Below are 13,710 nucleotides of genomic sequence, written 5' to 3'. Positions count from 1 at the left end.
TGATTTAAGCCGATTCAACTCGATTTAGTTCGATTCAAATTTATTTGATTTAAATTCTAGCCAAAAGATTTAACTCATTTTTTAAGCGGAGCTAAACTCGAACTAAGAGATATTTAACTTGGTTTGATTCAAATATAACACAAATTAGTAGTTCTAATTTCTAACTCAATTTTATTTGAAACAACTTAAATTTATAGTTCGAATTGACAGTTCGAATTCTTAATTTGATTCAATTCGAATAAAAATTTGAATATTATTTGGGTAAAACGAATTGAGCTATGAATTTAAACAATTGATTTAAATTACAAACTCGATAAACCATTTTTTATCTGAATCAAACTTAAACTATATTTAATTTTGACTTGATAAACTCAAATTAAATTTATTTTTATTCAAATTGAATTCAAATTAAATAATGTTTGAGCTTAATCCGATCCGTATCAACCTCTATATATAACTGTTTATATCCTAAAGAGTGTAACTATACTATTACTCTTATAATCAATATCAATATTTATAATATTATGTTATTATCTAATTTTAAATTTAAAATAAAATAATTTTAATAAAAGAATAATAAACTATTATGGGTAACTAAATTAATAATTATTTAATCCTGCCCTAAAATTTTAACATAATAAATGGTAAGACTTTTCAAGATTTGAGTTTAAGCAAAGGCTTTTTTAAGTGGTAAATTTATTTAGACAGATTCGGAATTTGGGTCCCAGGAAACTTCGATTGATTTGGAATAAAAATTAAAAAATTATTTGATAAAACTAGTAGCTTAATTAAATCATGTATGGACTAGGGAAAAATGTAAATTAATATAGATTACCATGCCATCAATCATTGAATTTATATTATTTTAAGAAAATCGCATGTATGGTTTAAAATAATAATAAAATTTACGAAGACTCACATGCTTGCCGTGCGGACCGTGGAAACGTGGCATTAAGGCAAGTAAACAGGAGAGACAATAGAGAGTTGGGAAGTCTTGACTCGTGAAGATTACGAGGGAGGAAATCAAGATGGTCTTCCGTATTGACTTTTGAACCATTAAACAAGCTTTGACTGTTTCCCTCCTTTTCATATTCATTATTATTTTTTTAACTTCACTGTCATCGTCTCTTTCGGTCATTAAATTTCAGATAAAGATTTGACCGAGTCCGACCGACGATTCAGGTTATCCTACTCTTGTTCTCTCTGTATTTTCTTCTTGTTAGTTCTTCAAAGCGAGAATCTATGATGACAGCTTTATATCAAACCTATTACATTCATCAACTTTTACAAGTTTCGGTCTCCACTTCCATGGCAATCAATCACTTTCTTTCTCTTCAATGGTAGTTGAGGACTACCAGTTTCTGTTCATCCGTCGACAATTTTAGTCACCATTTTGAATACCTCAGTTGCAAGTTTTTGGACTGGGGATATTTACCTTGTAACTTCAAACCTGGGTCCAACATTTACCCATTCCAATAGATTCTGTTGGTTCATAGGGGATGACGCCATAGCTTCATACGTCACTCTTGGCGGACAGATGACCAGTTTGAATATATTCAGGAGCTGTATGAACTAACGGGGAACCTACAGCCTGGAAAGATGAAAAGTTGAGCAAATTCAACAAGAAATAGTCAAATTCACACTACCTTTTTGGAAAATCTGAGCTTTCGGTTCAACTTCCGCCAAACATTTGAATTACTGCCACATGGTTATTTTGTCCAAATGCTGAAAGTTCTGCTAATTTATAGTGATTGAAAAAGAAATTTACCATAATAGCAAAATTGGAAGAATATTAAAATTTTTAATTTGAAGGTCCAGGTTCGAGCCTCTATTACTGATACAGTGATTGTAGGTCTAATCACTATATTTCAGATTTATTCGTCTAATAAATATGATGGATTCTCGATTAATGAAAAAAAAAATTACCATAATCTGGCAGTAATTATCTGAGACTAAAATGAATTTATTCTTTACATTGAGTTGTGTCAGGATGATGAATTTATGTATTAAATCTACATTTTTATGTCAAAACACCCAGGGCTTCGTTCGGATTCCAAATTTCATTACGAATATTCAAAGGGTGAAAGAAGAAGGTTTGCTAAAATGGCGTATCAGTTGAATTCTAAGGTCTTGACCAGATTCGATTGAATGGGCCAAAGTTGCTGAAGCCCTTCTTTTGGTGCAAAATTGATGGTGTTACTTATATCATTGTATTTTGGCCTATATGCGCTCGACTGAAGAAATTTCCTGACCGCAGAACCAGACGCGAATAAGAAAGAAGCTCAAATAAACAAATGAATTTAAAATTTCAGGGTCTAAAGTCCCGCAAACACAGTCAAAAGAATACATAAATAATGAAAGTTGACCACGGTGATTGTTCAGGTGGAATAAACCAAAATCTATCCTTAAGTAACATATAAACACATTCAATCAAATTCAATGAAAGAACAATGGATTCCCCCCTGATAAGCACAGTTTGCATTTTTCTATCTTTTCTTTTACATAATTTTAGTTTTTCTTTTTTTTTTTTAAGTCAAGCCTATGAAAACCAAAAATTCAAAGGATATGGATTATTCATCTCTGACAGACAAACTATAAACTTTCTGCAAATATAATCTCACCAAAAGAGGAACTTACAATTATCGGTCTTGATTGATGGGTTAATAAAAACTTGTTCCATTTGCAAAATTCCAGTTTTAAGAAATATTTTCAAGAATCCATTTTTATGAAAGACATCAGTTAGAGCGTGCATCTCGTTTCATGCCAACAAATTAAAAACAATCATACAGTTGACATTACATATGCCAGAGGAAAATATATTGAAAATCAAATAATTATGCCTATTTAGTTTAGTATTCTGATCTTTGAATTCTTTATAACTAGTTTAAGACCGGGTGTTCCATTCTTAATTGTGGCCGCAGGTTTTTTCATTGTTAGGAGCATTATCATTCTAAAACATCACTTTCAAAATGCAATTTCCATTAGATTTATTAAGTCACTTGTCCTTTCCTGTGGGAAGCAGACATATTGTCGAAGTTGTGGGCTCTGCTGCCCTTTCATTTTGGCTGAAGTAGAGTGTAATCACAAACTCATATTGTTTTTATTTTAAAAATAAAGAAGTTTTATAACGATTATTTATTAAGAAGTTATGTATTATATTTGTTTTTATTTATTGAGTTGACGGCTTACTCCTCGTCTTTTTTATTTTGTAAAATAAGTTTTATAGATTAATTAGGAGAAGTAGAATAAGATGAACTCAAAATAAATTGAGAGATTGAAGAGTTTTGATGTCTAAATTTTATTATTTATGAATATTGTAATTGTGAATTATTTATAAGATATGATTATGTTTAATTATTTTTAGGATTATTTTGGAGAAGAATAAAAATATGTTATACTATAGAATAATTTTTTATTTAAAATAAAATCATAAATTAAATTAGTTTTGTATTTTTAAACAGGTTAGAATCGAGGGTGTTACATTCTTAAGTCGGATGTTGAGCAGAAGTGTGATAATTTACGACACAACTTCCTGAGCACTAAAGAATTATCCAACAGAAGAACTCCTGGCGTAGCTTGCCACTCCAAATATTTTCTTGGGAGGTATAAAAACATCAATTTGCTATTCCTATTCTAGAAACACAACTAGCCAAAATCTTCGTTTCTTTAAATGCCTGTGGAGTAAAAAAAACATCAGGTTTACTATTGTCTTCAGAGTTAAATATGGATAGTTGACTAGAGCAGAGCCATGCCCCTTTTTATACAATTTAAAACCTTCAAAAGAAAGTTACACATTGTTTACTGGACATTTTTGACTGTCACAGACAATTATTAAGCATTACTTCGGGCAGAGTGCTCTCTCCCTGGTATCATAAGTCTTCTACCAAATTTATTTGAATTTTAATATGGGAGTTAAAGTTAATCACTAGTTGGGCATCGTAACTAATGTCTTGTCTTTTTAGATGAAGCTTATCATTTATTTGAAAAGATGGAGCCGGTTTCCTTTCAGGGACTACATGAAATTTTTTCAGCTTGTCAGGATTTTATAATATAGACAATTTTTTTGAATTGGAAAACACCGACTACACGATGCTAATATACAAGCAGTTGATTATCTCATTCTATCAGTAGCAGGTGCCTGCTTGGGAAGTCTTGCGAAAGTGAGTGATGAAACATTGGTTCGCTTGGCTATACCTATACTGTCATTTCTGTTTGTAAGTTACAAATCTCATCTAATAAACAGTTTGAATTTTTCTTTTTATTGGTATGGACAAAGAGGCTAGAAGTTTTACTGTGCCACTGTTGTCGCCCTTTCCAACAAGTATATGCTGTGAAAAATTTTAGAGATATACTCTTCAGTTGTCCTTTCAGAACTTACTTTACATAATCTTGCTGATTTGCAGCACTGCTATGCAAGATCGCAGCATTGAGATCATTTACTCTGGACAAGTTGCAGTATCAAAGAGAGGCCGCATCTGGGATCAGCAGCCTAGTTCATTTTCTTTCCAAAGATACATTTGATCATTTCAAAACAATCATCAAGCCGTTATTTTTTTTCTTACTCTTCAACCATGTAGGCAATAGCTCTTTCATTTTGAGAGTTGAAACTCCCTAATATGTTTCTAGAATTGATATAACCTCAACATCTTTCTTGTTCCTCAGATACTCAGGAGTCTGGCTGATAACTCGTTGCAGTTCGTTAATGCAAGGCGGGTATCATATCAACCATTGGACTGGTAATCTCGTCTTCCTAATTCTTACTGGCATCATCCGTCGCATTCTAGCTTACATGTCTATGGTGAGACTCAAGAAGTGGTTTTAGTTGAATTAATAGCGTTTAGAATTGGAAAGTCTTGTTGATGTCCCTTGTATCATGCAACTACTCAAAAGAGAAGCAATAATAGGAATTCAATCTAGAGATTAATAAAATGGATAGAATATTAAAATTTTTAAAATTAAGATTTGAATTTAAACTCTTATAAAATTTTGACTTATTTAGTATAACGAATTTATTATGTCCAAATTTATTTATATAATAAATATAAATAAAATACAGATAAAATTTTTAATTATAAAAAATAAATAAGAATTTATCCATAACAATAAAATAGACCTACTTTTATTTTTTTTATAAAATAATAGTAATATTATAAAATTAATTTTTTAATTTTTAATTTAAAATTATTTAATTATATAATAATATATTATCTCGAGTTTTAACTGTATACTTAAAAAAACAAAAAAGTATGCACCATGGCTAAGTATCCCTCGTTGTCTTTTTGTTGATGATTCAATGATACAAAGTCCAGCCCATAAAAATTCTCCTTTACGTCCTCACCGTTCAGCAATATTCCCCGCTTAAGAAATATGAGCCCTTTGATTTTAAAGCGCTAAAAATGCAATCCACTGCATTATTCATATAATATTTAATTTAAGCTGACGTGGCAAGATACGGTACCCTTGATAAAAGGCCTGAAAACACAAGCGGCAAGTTTTAAACGTTACATCATAAAAAAATGTATACACCCGTGTAAATTAGAGAAGTATCTTTTTTTTATAAGCACGAAATTGGCATTGCGGAACGCCGTTGCTTTCAAAAGATTTTCTCACCGGTCTTTCCACAAACCCTCAAACTCTGCTCTCCACTTTCCCCTCACTGCCGCTCCTCCGCCAGTTCCGTCTCTTGTCTCTGTCATCAAATCCGAAACGTTTCATCTATCGACACCTTTAAGTTATTCCTCAATGGCGGATGGAGGGAGCAACGCGCCGAGGTCTTTGCAGAAGCAGTTCGAAGACTTCCGTGTCCAGCTGGAAGAGTCTGGAAGCTTGCGTGAGCGAATAAGAGGTATTGTTCTGGAGATCGAGTCCAGCACGAGGCTTATGCATGCTAGTCTCCTTTTCGTTCACCAGTCCCGGCCACTTCCTGGTAACCAATTGATTTAGATTTAGTAGTACTTTCTAGCTTCTTCAACGTATAAGAACGCTTATTTTAGTTTGAAGAAATCTCTCTCTCTCTCTCTCTCTCTCTCTTTTAAAAATAAAATTAATGACAATTTTGTATGAGGAGTGAAATAGTGTATGTTTGATTATGATGTGGATGCAGAGGTTTTAGAGAAGCCTAAGGCTCTAATTGATGTGCTGAAGGAGCTTTACGGTCGACTGGATGAGGTTCTATCTGAATGTCCTGGGGAGTATTACAGGTGAGCATAATTTCTTAGAAAGTTTGGGATTTGTTGATTATTTGAATTCTGTATTATATGGTTAGTGGGTTTCTTTTTTTTTAATGTTTTTAGGTATCATGGTGACTGGAGAAGTGAAACACAGAACGTGGTTTTTCTGCTCGCTTTTATGCATTGGCTGGAGACCGGAACGCTTCTTACCCATGCTGAAGCTGTACAAAAACTTGGCTGTATGTTGGCCATTACTTTTGTTTTATTCCATCATGTCTCAGCTTATTGATTTTATGAAATTGATTTCTTCTTGCCCTGTAATCCCTACATAATAGAGTAGTTCTTGGATATATACACTCGTAAGAGAACATAAATAATCATGTATTTTTAATAAACTCCTAACTTCTTGCCGACCTGTTTGTATGAAATTCTGTTTCATGAGTGACTTGATAATGTTGCAAGTACTTGTGACCAATTTGTTTAGAAGAAATCATATATGCTTTTCTTGCCGTGTCATCGGTTTCACTCGTAATCAGTAGAAACCTAAAGTTCAATATAGGATTTTGGTGAGTCATCTCAGAAGAATTTTGAGATACTGTATGTACTTACCCCATTCAAACAAGACAGGACCTGAAGACTATCTTCAATCATATTGATTTTGAACTGGAACCATTGTTTGATTTATTCTCAGATTAGTTTATCAAATAATTTTTGGTTTTTGGGACTTAGTTTTGGTTAGAGCTATCTACATGAAGTGTCTAGTTTATTTTTCTTAAACCTTTAGAGTTAGGGGAGATTATGTTATAGTGGCTAAGAAAAAGAGAGTCAATGCGAGTATGCTGTATCCATTTATTTTTATTATTTATTTTGTAAGTTTTGGTTGGTATGGTCTTGACAATCTTCTGGTAAGGCATGATGAATGTAAGAGTGATTGCAAAGTTAGGCATATTATTACAATTTCTGCTTCTGTCTTCCCCTGTATGTTTTTTTTTTCTCATTCTGTTAATTACACAAGATCTTCAACTGTGAGTTCTAGTCTTGAGGTCAAATATTATTTGGTTATTTATGTTTCAGTGAACCCTCCTGAGTTTGCTTTGGATATTGAGGACTACCTTATCGGTGAGTATTCTAATAGTTTCTCTTTGTACTATTTTATAGAGAATACTTTTATTAAATAACTTTTTCAGTGTTAGGTTCTTTTGGGGTTATACTTTTTGAATGAACTTTGATTCCAATTTCAATTTGAATCTTCTGACTGCTGGGGCATTGCTCTTTTTCCATTTGTGATGCAATAATTATGATATGTTGTGGTAATGGCCTTTTATTCTTTCAAAAATATGTTGATGGAGATATTTTTCTACATTATGCAGGTCTATGTTACCTGTCGAATGAAATGGTAAGAACTGTTATTCAGAATTTCAATAGAATGTTTAATCCAACTTGTTCTAAAGGGAACTAAGAGAACTTGGGAAATTTTGATAAGTTTATTAGTTGAAATAAATATGGTGATCTGCATATAAATTTAGCCAATTTATTGGTGATTATTTGTCATCACATGAAGGTAATTGATTGCAGAACAACTCATTTTGTAACCTGTTATGGTTTTGCAGCCAAGGTATGTGGTAAACCAAGTGCTTGCTGGGAACTATGATTGCCCCAAAAAGGTTTTGAATTTCTTAATTGATCTTCATGCTGCCTTCCGCATGCTTAATCTCCGAAATGATTTTCTGCGCAAGAAGTTTGACAGTAAGCTTTCTCGTCACTTACTTATTTCTCCAATGTCTTTAAAACACTTATTCTCCGTGAGTTGATTTTGATTTTGTGAAATTCTACCTTCCCATGTCAGGTCTGAAGTATGACTTAAAAAGAGTTGAAGAAGTTTATTATGACATGAAGATCCGACACTTGGCGAATGAGGATTCAACTGAAGATCATGGAACCAAAGCTGAATCATAAAGTGCAACCTTCCCTCGTTTCATCTTAATTACCGAACAGTGTTAGATTTTGCTCTTGCTCCACTGAGAAGGCAGAATTTTGCATTCTGAAGATGATCAGGAGATGAACTTGTCAAGATAAAATCGGGTAATTTTCAGATCTTGTTGTGACGGTTTACTTTCGTTGTAGGGAGAATTTTGATAATTCTAGCGTAAAAGAGATGGATGCTACAACATAGCTATATTATAAACAATTCTAAGGTTCTTCATAGTCAATGTTGTTGGTCTCAACCCTAATCAAAATACTCTCAAGGTTTTCATGTGTAATAATTTTAAGTTAGAAAATCATAACCACCAACGTAGTTTTCGGATATATAAAAGCATATATCATGTCATTATCTAATGGCATCAGTAGGTTGGTAAAAATATTTTAACCGTACTCTAATTGAATGAGATATTGTTTTATTATTAAAGATTACAAACAAAAATTATTAATTGTAAGTGCGCCTTTTCTGATTGATGAATAATGACAGTTGGAAGTGGGTAATTTTGTCCGACACATTTTTCATTCAAAGCTTTTACTTGTACAGCTGTACTAGCTGTCTCGCACTTGGCTGGAGTTTTCCTGTAGGCTTACGACATTTGCTAGTGAGTCACTACTGTGATAAACTTTTGGGCCGCTTCACTAGGTAAACAGTAGCCGAAGGACTTTCCCACCCAAAATATTCACTCTCAGTTTTCACGCTTTTAATTTTAAAAATTTCAAATATCTGATTATAAACAATTAAAATTAATAATTTTAAGAATAAAATTATTATTTTATTTATAATATTAAAAATCAATTAAAATTTAACTTTTTTTCTTTAAAATTTAAAAATTAAAAGTTTTCGTTTAACCCAAATTTAAAAAAATGATAATTTCTTTTTAAGGTTTAGTTTTTAGATTTTCGATGTCAAATTTGATGTCATCGTCAGCGATGAATATCTTCTGATGTTTCTTTTTCATTTGGTGGTTAAGTTTCTCTTGTTTGAAAGCTTGGATGATATTAATTGACGATGTAAATAAATTTTAGTTTTGTCGAAAAGACAAAACTATTCATCTTCATCGAAGAAGACAAAAACAAGATTCGACAAAGATGGGAAAAACGAGAAATCTTGTCTTCATTAGGAAGATGAAGATGGTGGGTTTGGGACTTTCGATCGAAGGGGAAGATGGTAAGGGAGCAATCGCTAGAGGAAGAGAAATGAGATATCATCAGAGAAGTATCGAAGATGACATTGGAATTTGAAAATTAAATCTTAAGAGAGAAAATGTCATTTTTTAAAACTTGGTCTATAAAAAAAAATTATTAGTTTTTAAGATTTAGAAAAGAAAAAAATTTAAGGGATTAGAGTTTTAGTAACTTCAACCATTTATGGATGGATAAATAAAATTTTCAAAATTAAAACGTAAAAACTTATGGTAAGAAAATATTTGAGTGGGAAACTGTCTTTCGAGCTAAACAATAAGACAAATTTGTCACGTTTTCATTTTTGTTTCTTCACCAAATGCATAATTTTAGTGGAAGAAATGTGTAATCACCACAAATATCAATTAGGATCGTTACCTAATGTTATGTTTACAATAATTAATATTTCAATATTATTAACGAGTTAATTTGTCAACAAAACAATAATACATGTATAGAGAAACGCGATAATTGAACTATTACATCATTTAAATTACTAAATTTTGCATAACTATCGCATCGTTGAACATACTTTTATCTATGAGACACATATTTTGGTCTTTATTACTAACTATTAAGAGAGATTTTGGGATAATGTTTTAATTTCCTTTTTACCTGTGAATCTTTAGATAATGATCAGACTTATAATTACTATATCAAGTTTGATAAAGATTTAAATATGAACTTTTTTTTTAAAAGTTATAATGTTTCACTAGTTTTATTAATTTTTGAAGCCTAAAATTATTGTTGTATAGAAAATTTTAATTGTAAAATTGGTGAAGTATTAGTATTTCAAGAGAGAAAGTTTGAATTTAAATTTCTATCGCATTTGTGAAATATTAATTTATTTAAAAAAAACCAATAAAATGACACTTTTTAAATAGGGTGTATACCATATTAGTCTTTGGTGTAAAGGTTATACCAAATTGTTAAACCCAAAATTAAATATAAAATGTTCTCACCATCAATCCTTTAAGTAAAACCCTAATTTTTTTTTATAAAAGCTCTATCAGTTCGACAATTTGAAAATCTTATTTTTTACCCTCTCTCACTCACTTTTCAACTTTAAAACTCAAAATCAAAAAAGAAAGTTTGTTAGATATGGGTTTTTATACGAAGATTAACTTTAAGTTTCATTTATATGATGATTGTATACTTTTGTTTGATGTGTTGATTTGATTTTCAAAGTCCGATTTGAATTTTTTAAGCATGCGTGATTAAAATCCATTATGTGTCACACATGCACAAGGTTAAAATGAGATTGTCTGAGAGGCTTTTAATATTTTTTTATGTGTAATTTGTGGGATCTCATTAAATGTTTATAATAAGGGGGTATTTAGTTTGAGTAATATTTTATTACCAAAATAGAAAGATTATCTTTAAGATAGATCACTTATAAGATTACTGGGTATAAATAATTACTATGTTTGATAAAATTTGGTAGGTATAAATAATTATTGTGTTTGATTAAAGATAATAAAAGATTACTAATAAATTATTTTACTTAAATGCCCTTGAATATAATTATTTTTAAATATTTTTATATTATTTCTTACATTAATTAAAAATAAATTTATTTTTGTCTCAAAAAATTAATAAATAATAATATAATTATAATAAAATCAATATTACCTCTGTAATCTTTAAATACCTAAGGTGAAGGTGGTAATCAAATTACCACTTATATTATCAGACACATCAGCATTGGTAATAGAAGATTATTGTAATATTTTATTACTGACAAACCAAACAAATGAATGAAAGATAGATTACCAAAGTAATATTAAAAAACTCAAACCAAACGCCTCTAAGGGGCATGCAAGGGGCTTCTTGAGATTATACTACATGTGATGCAAAGGGTTATGTTAACAAATTTTACACTACGTGTTTTTGTTGGAGATTAAAGTCTCACACTTAAGAAATACAATATAAGTGAGTTATATATAATTATAAAAAATTGAATCTTAACATAGGTCAATTGGTTTTATATAATAAGAGTTTCGATATTTATATTTATAGGTCCAATATATTTCAATATAGTATCAGAGTACGAGCTAAAAAACGGAGTTAATAGTCTAAAGTATTTCTGAATACAAGTGATAGTACACTCATCCAAAAATATATTCAGTCAAACAATGGGTCTAATAGTCTATAGTAGTTATACTTGAGAGAAGGTATTGAAGACTAAAGTCTTATATCTAATAAATACTGAATGATATATAAGTGTAAAAGATTTAACCTTAACATAAGTCAATTGATTTTATATAATATGAGTTTCGATATCTACATTTATACGTCTAATATATTTTGACAGTTACGCATGAGGGCTTATGGATATTTAACATTTAGGGAGTAATTGATATTTTTCACTCTGCATGCCAAAAATTCGAAGAATGAGGAAAATCTCATGTGAAAATTTTTGAATAATTTATTTTTTTAATTGTTAAATTATTCACTTATTAAATTATATATTGTTATTGGAAAGTTGATTAAAATGTCAATTTTGGTTATCGTGGTTGGATACCAAAGACAATGGACAAGTACAAAGGGTAACACAATGTATTATGTTGGCGGCAATTAGAAAATGGTGAAAATTTAGCTAAACATTAGTCTTGACAATATTCAACATGACTTGTTAACCTAACATAATATGATACAAAAAATCGGGTTAGGTTGAAGTTTTTTTATATGGAATTTAATTCTAATCAACCCAATGCGATTTGAAATTAAATCAAATCATATTATAATTGACATGAAAGTAATTCGAAATAATCCAAATTGACTTAAATATTTAGATTAGAGAAATGTTATTATATTGAAAATTATAAATCACAAATTAAAGAAATATTGAAGGACAAGTATCAACAATGATTGAACTCTTTATATATGACAAAATATCATTTAACAACTATTTTCATTTGCTCCAACCATGCATGACTCACATACTAGATGTGAATCATGCATGGTATAAATTTTGTGAAAAATCCACCCATTCCACGCTCGATTTAATCACAATAACATTTTACGCAACTTAACAAAAAAGATAATCAATTCATTCTATTTCATAAACAAACCCACAATCGAAAAACTTCAATCACATATTTACCACATCTCTATTTTTAATACAAATACAAATAAATCTTCTATGCCTTAAACAATAGAAAGACGAAGATGAATAATTTACTAACATTTCTTCCATTTTTTTCATGACACATTGATAAAATGCTTGAAATGGACAACAAAAGATGGGTGTATGCATTGACCGTTCGATATATAGGGTTTAAGACAGGGAATTTAAGTCAAAAGCTATTTTTAAATAAAAAATTGATAGAAAATTTAACAAGAAATTATTTTAATCTTACATTTTAGAAAATAAAATTAGAGGTCCAATGTATTGATGTGAATAATTTTATAAGAAAAATTATAGATATAAATTTATTATTACTATTTTTCATGATAGTACCTAGAAAGCAAAAAACACATGCATTTTTAAATATGTTTGAAAAGCAATTTAAGCATTTTTTGTGACTTAAAATGCTTTTAATATTAAAAAAATGATAATATATTTCAACTCAATGTTCAAAATAGAAATGAAGAAATCTTTTGAAAGATATAAGCCATGTATGCATATTTGGTTTATTAAATAAATAAAATTCTTACTTTTGAAAACAATAAAAACAATTTTTAAATTCAACTCTACGGCGTAATGTAAAATTAGAAAATTAAAAAAATCATTTTAATTTTTTTTAAAATCCAACCCTCCCTTTTTTAATATTTATTAAATTATGGGTACTTATAATGAGTGTTAATTTGAGTACTAATGATGATGTATTACTATTTTATTGAGTAATTTTAAATTAAATAAAATATAACATCCAATTATATGGGGGTATATCATTATTAATACCAAAATTAATATTTTTTAAAAGTGTATATAATTTTAGTAATTATATTAAGTTAAAATTTTAATATTGGTAGACTTCAAAATAAAATTATATTTATTTTTCAAAATCATTCGTTACAAAATTTACTTTACAAGTTCGTTGTATAATTTTTTTAATTATTCAAAATATTTTTAATTTAAAACCAATCAATTATTTAAAAACACATCAATTTATGTAATTTGTGCATGAAATATTATTTTTTTAAATTTTTAGTCACAATTCATAATTTTTATTTTCATAATATCAAAACATTTTTCCTAACTTACTTTATATTAGCATTAAAATTTGACATAACTTTCAGTAGTGTATCTTATTTTGGAAAATTAAATAGTAGCTTAATTTCTTGATAATTTAACACAAATTTGTAATAATATTTATTTTTTAAAAAAAATTTCCTAGGACTAAGTCAATTTAAACAAAATTTCATTATATGA

At 29.4% G+C, this 13,710-nt stretch overlaps 1 protein-coding gene across 1 annotated transcript; it reads left to right on the top strand.

Moving 5' to 3' along the window:
• The first annotated feature begins 4,266 nt into the window (after window positions 1-4,266).
• Window positions 4,267-8,380, top strand: LOC123225427 (translin). The gene is made up of 10 exons (XM_044649373.1): window positions 4,267-4,321; window positions 4,404-4,492; window positions 4,663-4,713; window positions 5,437-5,926; window positions 6,104-6,200; window positions 6,294-6,409; window positions 7,245-7,289; window positions 7,541-7,566; window positions 7,781-7,916; window positions 8,017-8,380. Exons 1-10 carry the CDS (start codon window positions 4,267-4,269, stop codon window positions 8,124-8,126), a joined length of 1,215 nt encoding a protein of 404 aa, XP_044505308.1. The 3' UTR covers window positions 8,127-8,380.
• Window positions 8,381-13,710: the final 5,330 nt, after the last annotated feature.

The sequence above is a fragment of the Mangifera indica genome, chromosome 1 (genome assembly GCF_011075055.1).
Source record: "Mangifera indica cultivar Alphonso chromosome 1, CATAS_Mindica_2.1, whole genome shotgun sequence".
Taxonomy (NCBI): domain Eukaryota; kingdom Viridiplantae; phylum Streptophyta; class Magnoliopsida; order Sapindales; family Anacardiaceae; genus Mangifera; species Mangifera indica.
Note: the sequence above shows the minus strand (reverse complement) of the source record. Positions and strands in the feature narration are given on the sequence as shown.